Below are 20561 nucleotides of genomic sequence, written 5' to 3' on the forward strand. Positions count from 1 at the left end.
CGTTTGTGTTTGTTAGTCGCCATCACGATTTGTGTTGCTTTTGCCCATGTCCACTGGTCAGCTTGAAAGAAAATCTGTCTCATATACCGTATTTTCGGGACTATAAGTGGCACCGGAGTATAAGTCGCACCAGCCAAAAAATGCATAATAGAGAAGAAAAAAACATATGTAAGAAGTATGGAGTATGAAATAAAGTGTGAAAATAACAAATAATATCACATAAAAGTCGCTCCGGAATATAAGTATATAAATATAAGTAAGTTGTACCCCGGCCAAAACTATGAAAAAAGGTGCTACTCATAGTCCGGAAAATACGGTATATCCTGCTTTCTAGTATAGAGAGCACTCACTGACGTCACAAAACCACGTGATACGCATACGTTGCCGCCCCCTTATCATACGTTGCCGCCCCTTGGCCGTCACTTGTTACGTTCCTTTGCACTGATAGAGCGTGGAAAGTGATCTCAAACGTACATTATGGAGCCCCCAGTGCTGTCAGAGTCCACAAACTCCTTGGACGAGCTACACAGAGGTCAATATTTAGAAAAGCTGCGATCAATCAACTCAGATCCATATGTTATGCCTAAATCACGACTCTTCCAGATATCTCCAAGCCCACTGGTCCCATGGTTCAAAAGTCACAATTTTGATCAAATGCTCTACGGCTGAATAAAACTGAAGTTATTCTACAGCGTTTATTCTCCGGAGCTCCAGCGCAGGCAGGCGGTGCGTGAGGCTGCATGCCCGGGGTTTGGTCACCTGCCCCGGTCTGATCAGCTGTCAGCTCCCTGTGCCGCGAGCCGCTCCGTCCGCGCGTGAGTGAGTGACAACCGATAAAACTTCAGATCTACTTTGAGCCTAAATTAAACTGAAGTTAATTCTACAGCGTGCGCAGAACAGATATCTATATATCTATATCTATATCTCTCTATACCTCTATCTATATCTATCTATCTATATCTATATCGAGAGATATAAGTCTATGTCCATCGCGCTCTTATTTCCGGGTTTCTCGTATCGGATCTTTATCTTCCCGGTTGCTGCATCAACTGCCACATAAACCTTCACCATTGTGATAATAGTAAAGAGTGCGATATCATTACTGAAGTTTTGGGCCTCTTTGAACCGTGTTTCGTCGTAAATCGAAGCAGATGGACTGCGGTTTAGAATGGGCTTGTATAGGGGGACACGCACTGATGACGGCCAAGAGCCTGGGGGAGCGTGGGGGGCGGCCGTGTGACGTCACGTGAGTGCTCTCTATGGTGATGTGTTTCTGTAAACTTGATTCGTGACATCCCAATGTGCAGATGTGGCGGCTCCGTTCGCCTTCCCCGTGGACCTGCAGGCGTATCCCACCTACTGCACGGTGGTGGCCTACGTCACCGACCTCAGCACGATCCGCCAAAGGCTCGTCAACCGCTTCTACAGGCAAGTCTCCGCCTCGTCGCACGCTGCGGTAACGCTTTGTTTCTGAACGGGAATGTAAAGTCCTGTTATGGTGCAGGCGGCTGTCGTCTCTGATGTGGGAGGTGCGCTACATCGAACACAACGCCCAAACCTTCAACGAACCAGGGGCGTTCATCGTGACCACCGCCAAGTTTGTCTCGGACCTGATGCTTCAGTTTATGAAGTAAGTGAAATAACGTTTAAAAGACCGTTGGTAGAATTTCCAGTTTAGTGCTCAAAATGCAGCCATTACAACTTAGTATTGGACATTAGAAAACCGTGTAAAGGCTGTTTTCCGTACATTGTCCCGTTTACATCGGTGTACGAAGTTACTGGAGAAAAGATGCTGAATTGTCTGGTCCCAGGACGCGAAATTCAGTCTACAACGCGTCGTATTGGAGCAGCGGGTGAAAAGTATTGTTCACGGGTTTAGCCAAAATGCGTGAGCAAGAAAAGGGCTCCTCCTCCTTTCACAAAATGCAGTGGAACAGCCGTTGGGTTGGGTGTCTTTATTTGCACCCTCCGGTAAATCAGTGCTGGTCTTGGGTGTTTTTTCGGACACCTTTGGTACCGTATTTTAAGTCGCACTGGAGTATAAGTCGCATTTTGTGGGGAAATGTATTTGATACAAAAAGCACCTTCTAATAATTAGAAGGTGCCGAAAAGGGTTATGCTAATTCAATGGGAAGCATAACCCTTTTCTGTCGTTTAAGACGTCTCCTGGCGGATTATGTGTCTTTCGAACACAACAAATTCAAGTCGAGTTGCAATTTATGCTTAGCAGTTGGTGCTAGCATTGGGCCATTAAACCAATTAATTTGATTTCACGCCTTTGGGAATTATATTGTACCAAATATAGACACAAAGTCCACATTTACAGAGTAAATGGTTATTTTTTTGTCTACGAAGGCGTTCAAACCTTTTGTTAGCTTAGTGGGCGTTTCCTGATGAGCCGCAATCTTATGTCCTATTTTTTTTTTTTTTTTTTTTCCTAAACTCAAACTGATCTCTGCGTTTCTCTCCTCTTCAGAGACCAAAGTTTGACAAACCTCATGCCTCTTTACAAAACGATGAAGAAGGCAACTTTCTCCGACACCGAAGACTCTGTACGTTCACGCTCTGAAGCGCTGTTGACCCAATTATTTCTACACACGAAATCTTTACATCCATCTTCTTTCAGGAGGAGGAGGAGGAGGATGAAGACACTAATGCACCGGGAACATCCACAAGAAACCGGGTAACAATGAAAACACTGTTAGAAAGGAACTAAATGTATACAATGTAGTAGGGCTGCAGCTTTTTTGAGATTTTGAGTACCGTATTTTCCAAATTATTAGTCAATTAGCAAAAAAATGCATAATAGAGAAAAAAAAAACATTTATAAGTCGCACTGGAGTATAAGTCGCTTTTTGGGGGAAATGTATTTGATAAAATCCAAGACCAAGAACAGACATTTCATCTTGAAATGCAGTTTAAAATAACAACAGATGAGAGAACATGGTGAATAGGTGTACGTATGCTAACGCTAACACCTTCCACTACATGACGCTCAGACAGAACTGTGGTAAGTGTCTGGTATGTTAACGTAACATATTAACAGTTATTCAGATAACTATAGCATAAAGAACATGCTAACAAGTTTACCAAAGCATCAGTTTTACCCCAAATCACTAAATCCATTGAATTCTTCCTCTGTGTCACTTCTAAACGACTCCACAAACTCCAGAGGTAGAGGAAGTGCAGCTTCTTTTTCTGCGTTGCTTAGAGCCTAGAGCGCCCTCTTGTGAAAATAACGAATAATATCACATATAATTGCTCCGGAGTACAAGTCGCACCCCGGGCAAAACTATGTAAAAAGGTATTAAGGTCTTAAACGTCTTTTGTATGTGTCTGTATAGTCCAGATAACTATTACGTAAAATTGTCATCATTGAGTAGTCACAATTAGTCATCGCAGCTCTACAAAGTGGTAAAAGTGGTAATTATGCTGTGTTTTCGTCCGTCCAAAGGGTCGTCGGGCCACGCAACGGCAACTGAGAAACCGGAACGCCTCGTATGACCCTCACTCGTGGAAGAGCCGCTGTAAAGAGCTGCTGGACCTCATCTTTCAGTGCGAGGATTCAGAGCCGTTCAGGGAACCGGTGGACCTGCATGAGTACCCGGTAAAACCACGCACGCACGCACGCACACACACACACACACACCTCCTAAAGTCGACGTCCGTAAACAAGAGAAAACGGTGAATTGTTTATCACGTGGTTGAACTTTGGTGCTTGGAGACACGAGGGAACAGTAGTCGGTGCTTCCTACGTATTATTTTTGTCATTTTGGAGGAGATATTTCAGTGTTTTATCTGGATGCTTTAGTATAACTTTTGTTGTCATTGTCCAGCTAGTTTGTTGGTATAAGGTAGAGTTTATGTGAGAGGGAGGTTTGCAATACATAATCGTTGACTATTTAATCACGTTTTCTGGACGATGCAGACTATAAAACGCACGACAAAATATGTTTTATCATAAACAAATCCAAACAAACATTAAAACAGCTTGTGATTTACTACAATAATAAATTTCAGTCAGCATGAATTTATCTTTATGTATTTACATGTGTTTTAATAGACCATATATTTACTGTCCAATTTGTTTTTTCTTTTTATTATTTAATTATTATATTTTTTGTTATTTATATATGTAATATTATCCATTGTCATATTTTTTTTAATATATTATATAATATTTTTATATATATATATATATATATATATATATATATATATATATATATATATATATATATATATATATATATATTTTTTTTTTTTTTTTTCATTTGTCATTTTAGTTTCTCGTTTTATCCATAGCAATTGTTTATATTTTATTTTAGTTTACAGTATTGAGAGGATGATCTTTGTGTTTTTAGGACTACCTGGAAATTGTAGGGTCGCCCATGGACTTTGACACGGTCCTGAACACGCTGAAGGACGGGAAGTACCAGTCTCCCATTGAACTGTGCAAAGACGTGCGCCAGATCTTCAGCAACTCTAAAGCCTACACTCCCAGCAAGAAATCCAGGGTAAGCGAGTGAAAACCGCACACACGCTTAAGGTCACGCGTGTAAATCTTTTGTACTAATCAGTCGGTCGTCTCTGCAGATCTACAGCATGAGTTTGAGGCTGTCGGCGCTGTTCGAGGAGCACATCAGTCCCATTCTGGCAGATTATAAAGCCATCCACGGTTTGACGGATCGACTGACGAGACAGGGCTCTGACCGCCAGACCAGACACGCCCCCGACCGGCAAACGCGGCACGCCATGAAGAGGAGGCGGAGGAGGAGCGACTCTGCCAGCAGCACTGCCTCCAGGTACAGAGCGTGAGGGAGTTGTAGGGGGTTTAACGGTGTTTAGGGTGCACATGTTACTCTGTGGAGGGTTGTTGTGCTCGTGAGAAAGACATTAACTACTAACGCTAGAGTAAATGTGAGGGACGTTACACCGTGCCACATTTCACTGCTGTAATTCATTGTTTTGTTTCTTTATTTGGATTCTAATAAGCCGTTGACGGCTACTCTTCCTGGGGTCTTATTCACAGTTCTTCTTCTCCTCGTTCTACTTCTACTTCTCATTCTTCCCTTCTCCCCTTCTCCTTGTTCTTCTCCTCCTCCTTCTTGTTCTCCTCCTCCTCCTCCTCCTCCTCCTCCTCCTCCTCCTCCTCCTCCTCCTCCTCCTTCTTCTTGTTCTTCATTAAGTATTAGTATTCCTACTTGTATTCGTATTCCTCGAATAATACTTAAGCCTCCATCAGCAAAAGTCGTTTGAAAGTAGTTTTTGTAAAAGCTTCAGTACATTGTGGTTTTATAATTTAATCAGAATTAGATTTGTTTGAAGTTCTTACAACAGACTTATATTTCGCATACATTTTCTTACAGAATTATTTAAAAAGTGATTTAGCTTCAAATAAAATATATTCACACAAATCATGATTATTTCTTCATAAATTTATTAAAGAAGAATATTTTTCCCCCCAGAACCGATCTATTGTAAAAGCAGGAAACGGGAAGTAAGTCCAGTGTGCTGTTAGCATGCTAATTGTTGTTAGCAGTGGTAACGGGCTCCAAAACTCTGCTATGGCCCCTTAAATTTGCACACAAAAAAGTGCTTCTTAAACTCATCACGGTGAATAATTATGATGCTACAAATGCAGTATGAAAAGTGAGGGAAACGTTTGGAGCCGCTGCAAATGATTTCTGTCTTTCCCACGTTTAAAGCGGGTGCAGCGCATCATTGTAAACATGGTGTCGCCCTCACTGTTCGTAACCATAAAGACCGTTCATAAATCTGCCTTCAGTCCAGAGAGGAAGAGGCGCGTGTCCACCAGAGTCATCGCCAGACGAGAGCCGTCGCCCCCGCACGCCAGACCCCCCTTTCTGAGACAGAACATCCCATCGAAGCAGCTCCCCCTGCTGGTAAACGGGAAAGCAGACGCTCCGACTCCAGGACGGACACGCAGCTCTGCGAGGCATCTGGCTCACTCCCCACCGCCCTCCGCAAACACCAGCAGCTCACAAAGCACTCCAGGTGACCGTTTGGTTTTAAAATACAAATTGCTTCTATGATCAGCCCAGATTAAGTTCACATTTTGTCCGTGATTATAAACATTTAAAAGGGAAAACGTCAGTATTAGCAAGTGAACAAATACAAGAATCTCATGCATTTTACTTTTATAAACTAATCAGAGCAAACATCATGTTTAGGCTTGTCACAATAATTAATTGACCTATCGTTCAATAAATAACACATAGAACCTTTTTTTTTTTTGCACAAGTGGGGAGTTATTTTATTGTAGTGTATCAAGATTTGAGCTGTAGAAGATCAAATAACAAACTTGTATTGACTAATTATAAACACAAAAGTAATCCCTAAGTGTTTAATTCTACTTTTTATTCATCCCAGCTCAAGTTTTCTAAAAATATTATACATTTAGATAACGGACTTACTGCGATTGCCTGGCTTAAAGTGTATGTACCGTATGTCTGTGGCAAAAAGTAGTCTCAATATTATCGTTCATTTTGATACTTTTCTCAAGCGATACATCTCGTATACGGGTCGGATTACGCTGTTGCAGAGGAGATTGTGTGATTGAACTATTCGCACCTTTTGGGATTTGTACATGTTGATGGTGTACATTAAAACAAACTCAAGAGTGACTAAAATGAGCTTCAATTCAACCTGAAGCTGCTCCTGAACCCTTTGGAGCATAAACAAATGGCTGGACTCTTTGTGAAGCTGAGACTCTGCAGTTATGGACTGATTTACGCCGATTATAATTAAAAACGAGCTACAAGAATGTCAGATTTTAAATTCCATAAAGCTGGTGTTGGAGGATGCTCTGATTGATAGTTTGAGCATTTGATGGATTTTGACAATTCCTCTTTCAAAACTGAAGCTAATTTAACTGAAAATAATCCAGATTAGGGACTGGTAATAAAGTTAAAAAGTCCAGGTGGAATATGAAAGTATGTAACAAAGCAAAAGCATGTAAAAGTCCTATTAAATTTGGTTGCATTTAGGTTGGGTGCACGGTGGCAAAGGCGGTTAGCGCTCTTGCCTTCCGGACCAACATCACATGATCTCTCTGGGTGGAGTCTGCATGTTCTCCCCGTGTTACCGTGTGTTCTCTCCGGGTCCTCCCACCGTCCAAAGACATTCATGTGTTAGGTAAAATTGGTGACTCAAAAATTGGCCCTAGTGAAAGAATGTGAGAGTGAAGTCAACCTGAATGGTTATCTATGTGTCTATGTCTGTCGGCCCTGTGACGAGTTGGCCACTGCACCCACCCCGCCTAATGCAACTGGGATAGGCTCCAGTCACCCGTGACCCCGAAAGGGAACAAGCAGTAGAAAATGAATGGATGGATTTAGGTTATTTTAATTTGTTTTGGAGAATAAACAGCCCGATTCATCCCAGAGTGGGCCGTCCTCCTCTTGCATCTCGCGGCTCTAACAGCGGCTCCTTTACTCCAGTTTTATTGCATCGTTTTACTCGTGTATTTGTGTTTTCAGAGTTCACGCGGTCGACTCGCGCTCACAGCTCCGCGTCGTCATCCACACCGACGGCGAACGACCGAGTCACATCGTCTCCGGGCGCTGACAACGGCGGAGGAAACACGCGCCGCAAGCTCCGGACCCCCATGCGCCACACTCCCGGTACAAACGACACAAGGCGGAGTTTGATTTAATGGCTTAGAATGCAAACGAGGGCTGCACAATATTCTGCAAAAGTAAAGATATTATTTGTGCTTTATTGGCTGACGCAATAATTTATGTATGAAAAAAACAAACGGAACACTAATGTTCTCCATCTGACAGAAATGTACCACCATGTTTTCCAGACTATAAGGAACGGAAAATAACGTTGAAAATGTATAAATTAGACGGACTTTGGACCAACTTGGACGTTTTCTTTGCATTATATGTGCCTTCATTTTCTTTAGATGCCTTTGTTTTTTCTTTTTTCTGTGCTCTCTGGTCATGTGTCTTGTCTGTTTTTTTTATTTACAAAACAAAAGAGGAAAATTAATAATCGTATAGTCGTAATTTAAAAAAGAAAAAGAGAAGGTTGGTTTTAATCATGTTTTTCTTTAATCAGTCTACATTAGCCTAAATTTAATCTTGGTTTTGTCTGTTTTTATTCAAACAGAAGTTGATTAATACAACTGAAATAATTGTGCGCAAAATATATTCAAATATTGCTGTAATATTGCATAGCACTTTACAGCCATATCACAATCATTTCCAATATTGTGCAGCCCTAATGCAAACATATTTACTCCATAACAGTTTATGTCAGCTGTTTGTAGACATTATGATGAAGGACCATTACTAAAGTGGCATTATTGACTAAAGATGTTTTGTTCATTTCTAAACACACTTGTGTGACGTGTTTCTGCCGCAGTAACTCCTACCAGTGTGTCCACTCCCAGCACAGTTCACCTGAACGGCCACAACAGTCATGTGACTCTGGGCGTGGGGAGGCGGAGTCGCAGGACGGGGGCGGAGCCTCCTCTGAGCCCTCCGGAAGACGCATCTACGAGTCCAGAGAGCCCGCCCAGGACCCGTGGAAGACCCGCCCTTTCAGCCAAGAAGAAAGGCAAAGCCAAACAGGAGATGGAAGAAGAGCTCAGCCAATCCACCGGCGACGAGGGCGGGGCTTCCACCGCCATGTCCGATTCTGTATTGTCATCACCACGGCGACGAGGAAGACCCAAAACGACAGAGGACACGCCCCCTCCGAAAGAGTCTCAAGCGGAGCCTTTACGGAGGAGCAGCCGACGCGCCGCGGAGGAGACCACGCCCCCTTCTCAAGCAGTACCACAGCGGACCAATCGGAAAGAGCCTCCAGGCGAGAGTCCGGACGACGGGGCGGAGGGGTCGATGCGCACGCGTAACCAGGGGCGACGCTCGGCCTGGTACATGGAGGAGGACTCTGAGGAGGAGCAGAGGCAGCTACTTTTTGAAGACTCGTCCATCACGTTTGGCACGTCGTCTAAAGGGCGTGTCAGGAAGCTGACGGAGAAGGCCAAGGCCAATCTGATCGGCTGGTAAGACACGGTGACCTTTGAACCCGGCGTGAAACGGGTCCAAGCAGTGAAGAAAGGCGTGTGTTTGTGAAGTGTGCGACTCCTTCTATATTATTGGTCCATGTTGGATCTTCAGAGTGGAGTTTATGTCCAGAACCCATCACTTTATATAACTTTAAACATCTGGTGGAAACTATGAAACATGGAGAGCCTGGTGGTGATGTGGAAGAACTGCAGGTCTGTGTGGTCTGCAACAGGAGAGCTTTTCATGTCCCTGCGGAGCTCACGCTTGGTCTTTGATGGACTACAGACCACTGGCCTGGAAACATCTTTTTTACCCCTCTCTGCTTTTGTAAGGTTTGTACATGTGACTGGCTGTCTCACTAAAACCTAAACGTGTCCGTGTGCTACAAACCAAAAGGTGTACCTCCTGAGGTACTGTAGATACTAGGTCTGTTTACTATTGGAGTGAGAGGTTTCTGCATGTTCAAGAGGAAGTTCTATTGTTTTAACCCCTTTTACTGTGAGTGAGCGGAAGGTGAAGCGTGAGTGAAGACCACAAAGTTATTATACATTTGAAAACATCCATGAACACGGTGACACTGTAAATGAAGGTCAAACAAGAAGTGATTTGCAAAATCTTTGTTTTCACAAACTGTGATTGTTGCACTTTTAAGGCTATTTTTTTATTTCACCAGATGAAATAATAAGATAATTTTTATTTACAATGTTGACCTCAAACTCAATATATTTATATATAAATATATATCCCATATTCAGACGTTGCAGATAAACCTTGAAAAAGAGGTTTCGATCTCGATGTTTATTTTTTACCTGGTTAAACAAAGGTTAATAAGGCCACAGTTATTTTATTACTTGGTTTACGGATCCGCCGCACTTAGATTATTGATTTCTACAATATAAATAAAATAAATTATTATAATTTTTTTGAATAAAGTACCGCTGATAACGCAAAATAGCATTAAATGAAATATAAAAAGCGATATTAAGTCAAAAGACAAGAGCGAGTGAAGCAATTTTTCGTCAAAATCCTTCTTGAGTCTGTGACGGAGCAATGCAAAACATGCTAAATCGACTGTTACACGCTCCTGCGCGCCGCGTCTCCCAATATTGACAATATTTCATCTTGTAAAAGCCAACATGGGAATAGTATATTAAGTAAGTATTATTGTCATTAGATATTGTGTTTTAAACATCTTATCTGGTTCCACTATAAATAGTGATTATATTTAGTTTATTATCTGGCGTAGTGAAAGATGGTTTTAAAACTTGAGGCTGTCATTCACAGTTGATCCTCTAGGGGGCAGTTTGTTTTGGAGGTTTTGCAGATCATCGTTTATCGCACATTTACAGTGTCGAATGTTTATGAAACGATTATATTTCAGCTCGTCCGTCATTAGCAAAACCTCTTCGTGCCTTTTCGTGATTGCGTTCTGCAAAGTACATGTGCCTGTCTGGGTGTGCGTGTTTTTATAACCGTGTGTGCAAACATGTTTTAAAGGTTCACTGTGGAACTTTTCTGGAAATCCTGGAGATGTCACTGCCTTGCCCGGAAAGTCTCGTACTGTGGCACTTGGCGATTTAGCATTTATTCCATTAGCAGAGTCCGTACTGTCAGAAAATACATGACTTTGAGCGAGGTTTCCTTCAGAACTGACTGTCCTGACGGCGCCACCTGCTGGTTCAACGGAAACGGGTTTGTTTTAAGGACACGTATTATACAAAATTTCCTCTTTTTTATTTTTAAGCTTTAAACCATTTTATAACATTTTTCCCTCATCAAAAACCTTCTTGGAGTTGTTTTTTCTTCTTAATTTACGCTTAATTCATCCTGTTTACGAGATCCTCTTCTCTGCTCCTTCTCCGAGCCTCACAAAAACACTCAGTTTCAAATATTTTTTATTATTATTTGTATTGTTATTATTGTTTTTCGCCGTTTTTAAGGCATCCTCTGCAACGTCAGATTGTGGAACGTCATCACTGGAGCTCTACGGCACTGCTTTTAGGTCCGTAAACCAATCGTGACTAGATTAAAGTAATGCGTGTTTTCAGTACATACATTATATTTAAAATTCTAAAACATGAGATGCCAAAACAAACAAAAACAAAACACTAACGGCAGTAACATCTCCACGGCGTCGCCACAAAAGTCACACATCGCGCACCTTTGACTACAAGCGTATCAACAGTGGCATAGACTTGATCATTGTGAAATCTCTTTTAAGAAATTACTTCAAATCTTCTGTTGTTGTTGTTGTTGTTGTACGTCCACACCGATCCTGTCATGAGCAACGCAGTACACAAACTTTAGGTACAGGTTTGGAGCTTTGGGCAACTTAGCTTTTGAAATGCACTTAAACCACAGTGGAATATATCGTCCCACGCGCGTCGCATGTTCTAGCACTTTCTCAACCCGGGCGTCTGGAAACCACACACAATCAACTTTCCGACTGCGTGCCTTGGCTACGTTTAGACTCCTCCTTTTTTCATTTATAAAAAACACCGGAAAATTGACCCGAAACACGGGCGTCGACTGTAAATGGGCAAAAGATACAATTGACAAAGTTGGCACATTATCTACGCATAACTTGTAATAAGGATTTTCCGATGTTATGTTTTCAGCCGATATCGATGGCCGATATTTGCCAATACTAATCATGAACAAATGTTTCAACTTCCCGTTCCGGTTTCATGCCGAGGTTTGTGGACTTTTTCCTCAGTCAAAAGATATACAATTGAGTTATACATGTTAATCGCCACTGCAACATTTCCAATTCGTCATCATTTCGAAACCCACGAATAGGAAAGGTCACAAATAAACGTCTAACTCAGGGGTGTCCAAACTTTTTTCACTGAGGGCCACATTTTGACCAATTTTACAGTAAAAAAGTAGGAAAGTTTATTTGTCGAGCACATTTCGTACACAAGGCAATTCTAAGAGCTTCACACAACACGAAAACAAATGCATTAAAATCACAGACATGACAGAAATCAAGTAGTTATTTTTGTTGTTAAGATCGTCGCAGGAAGCCTGAGGGCCAACCAAAATTTGTCTGCATTTGGCCCCCATAGTTTGGACACCCCTGGTCTAAATGTTCTGGTCTGAGATATTCCCACGTTACTAAATCCAAAAGACATAGCACGTCGTCGAGACCGGGGAAGCTGAGGAAGAATATCAGGGCCAAATATCGGTTACATTTTTGATATCGGACCAAACCGATAACGTCACTGTCCACAACTTCAATCAATGGAACCCGAGTGTTTCACATATGATCACGTTTGTGTTATTCTCAGATGTCCCAACGACGTACATGTTCCGTAATCCGGGTCGCCGGGGCCGCAGTCTGTCGCCGGGGCCGCAGTCTGTCGCCGGGGCCGCAGTCTGTCGCCGAGGCCGCGGTCTAGTCTGTCGCCGAGGGGTCTAGTCTGTCGCCGAGGGGTCTAGTCTGTCGCCGAGGGGTCTAGTCTGTCGCCGAGGGGTCTAGTCTGTCGCCGAGGGGTCTAGTCTGTCGCCGAGGGGTCTAGTCTGTCGCCGAGGGGTCTAGTCTGTCGCCGAGGGGTCTAGTCTGTCGCCGAGGCCGCAGTCTAGTCTGTCACCGAGGCGCTGAGCACGGAGGATTTTGAATGTTTTTATTGTTTTATTGTCATATTTTGCCTGTGAAAAGTGCATATACCTGTATCTGTGAATCTGCCATAAATGACGTCTGCGTGTTTAGATTTTCCATTGGGATCTCGTTCACGTTGCACACTTCTGTTCTTAACGTTTCATATATATATATATATATATATATATATATATATACTCTTAGTCATCAACGGCAACAGAAGGAATGTTTTGTCTTTGCTTTATCATGGGAAAACAAATTATATTCGACATTTTAACACTATTAGAACGTAGGCAATATCTGAGCTTCAAAGAAAGTAGGAACTCGTCAGCACAAGAACTTTTATTAATATATGAAGCAACGTTAAACTATATACACCAAAACTACCTTTGGCAAAGAAAATAAAAGTAGTCAAACCTATACAGAGATTAAATGTATTTATGATTTTTTTTTGTCATATTAGTTTAAATTTTGAGTTGGTTTCAAACAGCGGTCCATTCAATGATGTGTTGTGTTGACGTGATCAATAACGTTTTCGCCGGGCTGTGCCAAAGCGTGGTCGCGTTTGAGCGGGGGGGAGGCGGGGGCGGGGTTTAGTCATGGGGGCGGAGAGTTTGGGTCGAATGGGGGGGGGAAACTGCACGGTGGGTTTGAGCTTGTGTTTGTTCGTTTGGATACTTTTATAAACTGTACAACATGCGAAAAGAAGCTTCGTGCTAGAATGTGTAGGCGTGTCCTGCTGTCCAGTTAGTTCATACCAATATTTTAAATAAAATGTTGTGTTTTCATATTTGCGTGTGTTCTTGCTTGTTTGATCGAAGTCGTTTTTTTTTTTTTTCTGGACCTACAGACTGAAAGAGCTTTTAGAACAAAGATGGAAATCAGAATGTCAGAAAAGCACCACTACATGACCACCACCACCACCACCACATGACCACCACCACATGACCACCACCACCACATGACCACCACCACCACCACCACATGACCACCACCACATGACCACCACCACCACATGACCACCACCACCACCACATGACCACCACCACCACCACATGACCACCACCACCACCACATGACCACCACCACCACCACATGACCACCACCACATGACCACCACCACCACCACATGACCACCACCACCACATGACCACCACCACCACCACATGACCACCACCACCACATGACCACCACCACCACATGACCACCACCACCACATGACCACCACCACATGACCACCACCACCACCACCACATGACCACCACATGACCACCACCACCACATGACCACCACCACCACCACATGACCACCACCACCACCACATGACCACCACCACCACCACCTGACCACCACCACATGACCACCACCACCACCACCACATGACCACCACCACCACCACATGACCACCACCACAGGACCACCAGGACCACCACCACCACAGGACCACCACCACCACAGGACTACCACCACCACCACCACCACAGGACCACCACAGGACCACCACCACCACATGACCACCACAGGACCACCACCACAGGACCACCACCACCACAGGACCATGACCAGGACCACCACCACCACCACAGGACCACCACCGCCACAGGACCACCACCGCCACAGGACCACCACCACCACAGGACCACCACCACATGACCACCACATGACCACCACCACCACATGACCACCACCACCACATGACCACCACATGACCACCACCACCACATGACCACGACCACCACCACCACAGGACCACCACCACCGCCACCACCACATGACCACCACCACCACAGGACCATGACCACCACCACAGGACCACCACCACTACAGGACCACCTCCTCCACCTCCTTCCTGGAGCTGGGATTGGACCCACAGCCTGAACTAGGACACTCTCAAAAGAAGGAAAAGGATTTATCTGGATTCAGCCTCAGAGGTGGGTAAGAGTACCTAGTGTAGTTTTCAATTCAGTTCAATTTCAAATAGCAGTTCTCTCGGAGAGCGACGGTGAAAAACAGATTAAACAATGTTCATAGGGACTTGCAATGTCTGGAGAACAAACCTGGAGTAAAACTCCAGGTCCAACGCTCCATCACGTTTTAAATGTAATTTACACCCTCTGGTGTTGCCTCAGTGTAAGTGCATCTTTGGCGCCCTCTGGCGTTGCCTCAGTGTAAGTGCATCTTTGGCGCCCTCTGGTGTTGCCTGAGTGTACGTGCATCTTTGGCGCCCTCTGGTGTTGCCTCGGTGTAAGTGCATCTTTGGCGCCCTCTGGTGTTGCCTCAGTGTAAGTGCATCTTTGGCGCCCTCTGGTGTTGCCTCAGTGTAAGTGCATCTTTGGCGCCCTCTGGTGTTGCCTCAGTGCACGTGCAGCGTCAGCTCTGATCTGAAGCCGGCCCCTGACGTGGCGCGCCGCTAAAGGTCCACTGCTTCGTCCGTGGGACGTCACCATTGGACAGATTAAACAAGTTTGTCGAGTTCTTGTCAAATAAAATTTAAAGCTGCTTGCGGCATGGAAAACCAGACTTTCCTGCAGCTGTATGTAAATAAAACGCCATCTTCTTCACAGCAGACCATCCGCATGCTTCTCTGACAAAGGGCTTACCCCAGGTAAGTTTCATACAACAAATTAACCTTTTAACAAATGATGCGTTGACATATGTTCATTTGTAGCTCTGGCTTTAGGTGTGAGGCTGTTTTATGCCTGTTGTTAGCGCAGTGACTGTAGCAGGATGTTTGTTCTGTATTTCACTTGTTGCTTGTTGCGCCTGCACCTGACGCAGACATGCCGCGAGTCTCGGCCGCAGCGCTGCTCCAGCTCGCGCTGCTTCTGTCCGCTCTTCCTGCGCAGTACGTCATCTCCCGCTGGTACGGGACCACGAGCGCGCAGCGCTTCCACGGGACCACCAGGTACACGAGTTATTGTGCTGCAGGAGGGGCAGGCTTCTGTTTCAAGGCATGCCAAAAGTTATAAACAAACACAATCTAATCATGTCATATTTCTATTACCATTTTGAATTATTTCCACCTTTCCCTTTTTAAATGAACCGTTTCCCATGTTCAACAATAATTCAACCTGATGCATATGCACTATTTTGATATTGAAATCGGTACTGAATCCATTTCAATAACTCCCTTTTTGTTTTAGAAAATATACTATACTTACCATAAGTTACTTTTATTAGCATTTATGAACACTTGCCACTTTAACAATACTCAACCAATACAGACGTTGCTATTATTGGCTCGAGCCATTCCATGGAATGGAATGCGACGAGTCTTTGTTCTTGCCATGGTTTCTTATTATTATAGTTTTTCATGGTAAAATTTTGCCACAACTCTGGCATTTTTGACCCCCTGAACATTGATGGATGTGTGAAAACCTCAACATTGTCTGATTTGTTTGAAACTCATGGTTTATATTCTCCTCGAGACGCCATGAAAAAAGTGCATTGCAGATATTGTGCATTTTCACAATTGACCAGCAGAGGCGCAATGAATGTCTTCACTTCCTCTTCCGCTTTTATTTTGATGGGACATTTCCTCTTGTGCCGCATTAGAATTATTATTCTTTAGACTTTATTCTCTCTGCCACAACTCGAGAGGGAGAGGGAGAGAGTGAGGAAAAGAGGGAGGGAGAGAAAGGGAGGGAGAGGGAGATTGTAGGATTGTTGACGCGTTTCCACTCTGTAGCCCGGGTCATTTTGTAGTCTCTCTCCATTTTTGTAGTACCTCCTCTTTATTTTCCTGCCTCTGGACAGGCGGGAAGGTGGTCGAGCGGGAGGCGAGAGCCATCATCGCCGCTGCCGCGGCTTTAATTATCATGTTATTATTAATTGTTTTATGTTGCACCTTAACGCCGACACAAGTTCCTGTGTTTGAAAACTGTTCAAAGACAAATGCAACAAACCTTTTCCGATTCTGATGTGCTCAAAGAATCGTCCAGATGCAATAGCAAAAACATTGTAAAATAAAAATAGACAAACGAACCATGGAACAACTCGATAAACTGCTGGGGCAGTTCTGAAACGGACCAAAAAGAACAAGGTCACATTTTGTATCTTTTTTTTCCTTTCTATTTGGACACGTGTTCAAATGAGCGTCTAGTGTATCTCATGAATCCCACTGTGCGACACAAAAGTAGTGAACGCCGCTGCTTCTCGGACACAGGTTACTCCGGATCTGGAAAGACTGGAGTTTGTACCTGAACGGCACGGCGTGGCTGGAGTGGAGCGACCTGCAGTTCTCCAAAGTGACGTGAGTTTACATTGGCGTTCGTTGTGCTTTAGCCCGATGGTTCCAGCCCAGTTACAGTTTCTTTTCCTTCTTCAGGTCTTATTTGGGCTTCGAGAGTGCGACACAAGAGTCCACAACGAAGCCGCCACTCGATCGGATGCTCATAGACAACGACCAAGGATATTTTGGAGGTAAAGTTGCACATTTGCGCTGTAAAAGCCTCACAGATGTTGTAGAAGGCATGTTCTAGTCTAATTATAGTCACTCCCAAACAATTTACATACTATTGCCAACAACGTGCGTCAAACGAGTCAATATCTGTTCATATTTAAACGAGGAAAGACTTAAACTCGGACAAACAAGACTCCTGAAGGGACTGGCTCTTGACGGGAGACATCCGGGAGAGGCAGAGGAATGTACTTTTTTGTATTTATTGATGCATAAAGTTGTTATAATTAAATGCGCACCATTCACAGGTTTCAGAAAAAATAGTCCTTTCCGATCTCAAGGAATTCGTGAGGCCTTTTCCCCAAAAAGATGGAATACTTTTGATTTTATGTGGCTCATTATGCCTAAAACCCATGAAGATCATTTAGCATAATTGTCAATATGCAGTAAACTCTGGCTGCTTATTGCTGGCTTTGTAATATTTGTACTTCACCGTTTTCAGTTCTGTTATAATACAAGTTCTGCCGCCGGTGTCCGAGTTTAAGCGATCGCCTCAAAAACCCACGAGAAAACCAGCTGCGGCGCACTCGCAAGCACAATCGATCATTTAATGCGACGTGGGCTGGCGCTCGCTCGTCTCCATGGAGATGTTATTGCCGGAATGGGGCCACGGTCGAAACAAGTTACAGGTCAGGTCTGCGGAAAGGTGGTGCGTGGATAAAGGCGAGACGGGTGCGTTTAATGGCAAACTGGGACGTCCTGCTTTCCCCAAACACTGAAGATGTGTCAGGTTCTAATACTCAGGATCTAACAATCGGCTCCGTTTAATGAGACAAATCGGCTTAATTAATCAAACTGTCCATTAATTATTGCAATTACGAATATGTTGCACAAAAAAGTGTCCGAAGATTGCTAAATTTGATTATCATTTCTCTAGTCAACAGATTTTTTTTCACGATTTCTCACAATTTTCCCGATAATTGTTTGAAATGTTCCTAATTTCACTACGATCTCGATTCTCGATCTTTCGCCGACGCCACTCCTCCGCCGCCCCAAACGCAGCCTCGAAGACGGTCCGCGCGCCCCGGCCTCCGTACGTGTTCCTGCGGGTGGGAGAGGTCGTCGTGGAGACCAGGGGCCACATGGTGGGCGTGGTGGTCAGTTGGGACCCGGAGCTCCGAGCGCCGGCGGAGTGGGTGGACCGCACGTTCGACTACGCCGAGGTGAGGACCCAGGACTCCGCACGAGCTCTTCACAGGATTTTAAACGATATTCAGAGCTCCAAGTGGCATTTTTAGACGAGTAAAGTTAGATTTAAAGAAAAAGTATGGCCGACATTGACCTCCTCATCTTCAGTGCAGCAGATTTGTCTTTTTGAACAGATTAATGAGCAAAAACTGAAATAGGAGCAAATTGGCTAAAATGGCGTTTGTTTGTTTGTTTTTTAAATCATGCATGAAATTGTTTTATATCTCAGAATAATATATGTTTAATAATTATACAAAAATTAAATGAGTGAACAATGTTTTCAATATCCGCCAGGGCTTTCATAATAAAATCAAAATCACAAACTGTAAACTACAAAACAACGTACGTTCCTGTTCCAGTCTTTTCTCAAGTGCTAATGCTCCTGGACGTTCTTGAAATGAGAATTCTACTTTGTATACATCCATTTAAAATCTAATTGCAATACATAGACAGGGAAAAAACAACAGTATCTGCAAATAATGGTTAAAAAAACACTTTTACTTTACTCTTGAGATGCCTTTAAGCGCCAATGACAGGGTTTTATGATTTCATTTGGTGTAATTATAGCTATTGTATATAAATGTTATAGTTTTACACCAATCGAGCAGGTATTTGTGGAGAAAATTTAGAAAAATCTGCAGAAAATGACAGGAAGTGACATCACACTAGAGACACTCATTCCAGCCAAAGTTTATGCAGAATTTACACTAAAGAAACAACTTTTTTGTCACTCTAAACATGAATTCAACAAATAAAGTTGCTCTCATATAGCTTTATTTGTTGAATAAAAAAGTGACAGATGAGTCCAGTGTTTGCTGGGTAATTGCCTAGTGTGATGTTATCAATTACAAACAGGAAGTGAAATGATGAGTTTTAAAATGGGCTATTCTGAGATCATTTTTAAGTTTTTCAGCAAAATTCGAAATATTTTTATCTTGACTGCATTTTAGTTCAATGCGTCGACCTGTCGCACCTTAAACACCGTCTGCATGAAGCAAATCAATCATCTTAATATCGGTTTTAGTGTAAATTCACCCTAAAATCATGCAAAATGTGTCAAACGCGTGACACATCCTGAACATTCGAATGCTGTTTTATTGAAATGTTTTTAGGGATCGTCTCTCACCGTTAAACTCTCGTCCAGGGTGTGAAACCCGAGCGGACACCTCACTACAAAGTGTTGTTCAGCGGCCCCGGAGCCTCCTCTGTGATGGTGGCCTACCTCCCTCAGACTCAACTGGAAAAAATCACAGGGCTGAAGGTGAGTACGGACATGTATTCTGCCTGGTTTGAGAATTAAAATGTACGTTTCATGGGACAAAGTGAATATATTAAAGTCTTTAAAGCACCAAATCAAAATGGAGTGTTGTACTTACATAATCAGCTCTAAACTAATCCATTTAGGAGGGGAAAATGACCAATATTTTTAATGGACAGTTGTGAAAATTGTCTATGACCTTGTACTTTTTTTTGTCTCCGTTTGTCCCTGATAAATTATGAAAATGAATTCTATTGATTTAATTTCCAGCCGAACATTCCCACTTTGGAGAAATACTTCACTCATTTTGACGGGGAGCGGTTCTTGATGCAGCCCTGGCTCAAAGCGATTTATCCTGAAGATGAAGACACAGAAAACGGACTCTAATGTGAAAAGGTCACGACAACGAGCAATTCATTAATTTAATAAACAAAGTCTGCTACTGTCATTTAAGAATTGAATCTCTTTGCGCAAAAACATGTACAAATACAGTATTGCCCTTTTTTTGTAATAAAATGCACTTTAATTCCTAAAGTTGCTTTTTTTTTTAAACATAAAACAACAAGAACAAACATAAAACAACCATAAAAAAATAGGGTTAAAGCAGACTACTGTATTTTCCGGAGTATAAGTCGCACCAGCCAAAAAGAGGAAGTGCAGATTCTTCTGCGTCGCTTTAGAGCCTATAGCGCCCTCTTGTGGTTGCCAGTGTGAAAATAACAAATAATATCACACATAAATCGACAAAAACTATTAAAGGTGCAACATCTGGAAAATACGACATGTAAAAAAATAGAGTCCCATTTTGTCCATTGTTTATTGAATTTGTCCATTTTCAAATTGACTCTGGCGGTTATTGTTTCCATGGTGTGTATGTCGGTTTTGATATCAGTCCTTGATCGTCGGCGCAATTTGTGTCCTCCATCTTTTTGTGATTGCCTTCTTCTCGGCTGCCAAACGTATGCTCCGAAGATATCCATCTGTCATGTCCACGACGTGAGTTTCCCAAAT

General features: G+C 43.1%; 2 protein-coding genes across 2 annotated transcripts in view; both read left to right on the forward strand.

Annotated features, from left to right (window-relative positions):
* phip (pleckstrin homology domain interacting protein) overlaps window positions 1-13433 on the forward strand; it is a 62556-nt gene extending 49123 nt beyond the window's left edge. Inside the window, exons 31-40 of the mRNA XM_072440149.1 lie at window positions 1308-1428; window positions 1505-1630; window positions 2477-2552; window positions 2627-2683; window positions 3455-3607; window positions 4365-4517; window positions 4597-4805; window positions 5789-6018; window positions 7503-7646; window positions 8395-13433. Coding sequence (XP_072296250.1) covers window positions 1308-1428; window positions 1505-1630; window positions 2477-2552; window positions 2627-2683; window positions 3455-3607; window positions 4365-4517; window positions 4597-4805; window positions 5789-6018; window positions 7503-7646; window positions 8395-9044 — 1919 coding nt within the window. The 3' untranslated portion in view covers window positions 9045-13433. The remainder of the gene's footprint in view (window positions 1-1307; window positions 1429-1504; window positions 1631-2476; window positions 2553-2626; window positions 2684-3454; window positions 3608-4364; window positions 4518-4596; window positions 4806-5788; window positions 6019-7502; window positions 7647-8394) is intronic.
* A 1987-nt stretch (window positions 13434-15420) lies between these two features.
* Window positions 15421-20051, forward strand: LOC140364852 (uncharacterized). The gene is made up of 6 exons (XM_072451240.1): window positions 15421-15550; window positions 16811-16897; window positions 16973-17067; window positions 18107-18267; window positions 19437-19553; window positions 19821-20051. The coding sequence occupies exons 1-6, from the start codon at window positions 15426-15428 to the stop codon at window positions 19935-19937; spliced, it is 702 nt and encodes a 233-aa protein (XP_072307341.1). The 5' UTR covers window positions 15421-15425; the 3' UTR covers window positions 19938-20051.
* Window positions 20052-20561: the final 510 nt, after the last annotated feature.

This window comes from Eucyclogobius newberryi, unplaced genomic scaffold, assembly GCF_026437365.1.
Source record: "Eucyclogobius newberryi isolate DKJ021-1_F unplaced genomic scaffold, fEucNew1.0.hap1 SCAF_1, whole genome shotgun sequence".
NCBI classification, from domain to species: Eukaryota; Metazoa; Chordata; class Actinopteri; order Gobiiformes; family Gobiidae; genus Eucyclogobius; species Eucyclogobius newberryi.

Coding starts and splice junctions, on each gene's coding strand:
- LOC140364852 (XM_072451240.1), top strand. CDS start 15,426: ATGCCGCGAGTCTCGGCCGCAGCGCTGCTCCAGCTCGCGCTGCTTCTG. Junction 15,551..16,810: donor CGCTTCCACGGGACCACCAG/GTACACGAGTTA, acceptor TCTCGGACACAG/GTTACTCCGGATCTGGAAAG. Junction 19,554..19,820: donor AAAAAATCACAGGGCTGAAG/GTGAGTACGGAC, acceptor TTTAATTTCCAG/CCGAACATTCCCACTTTGGA.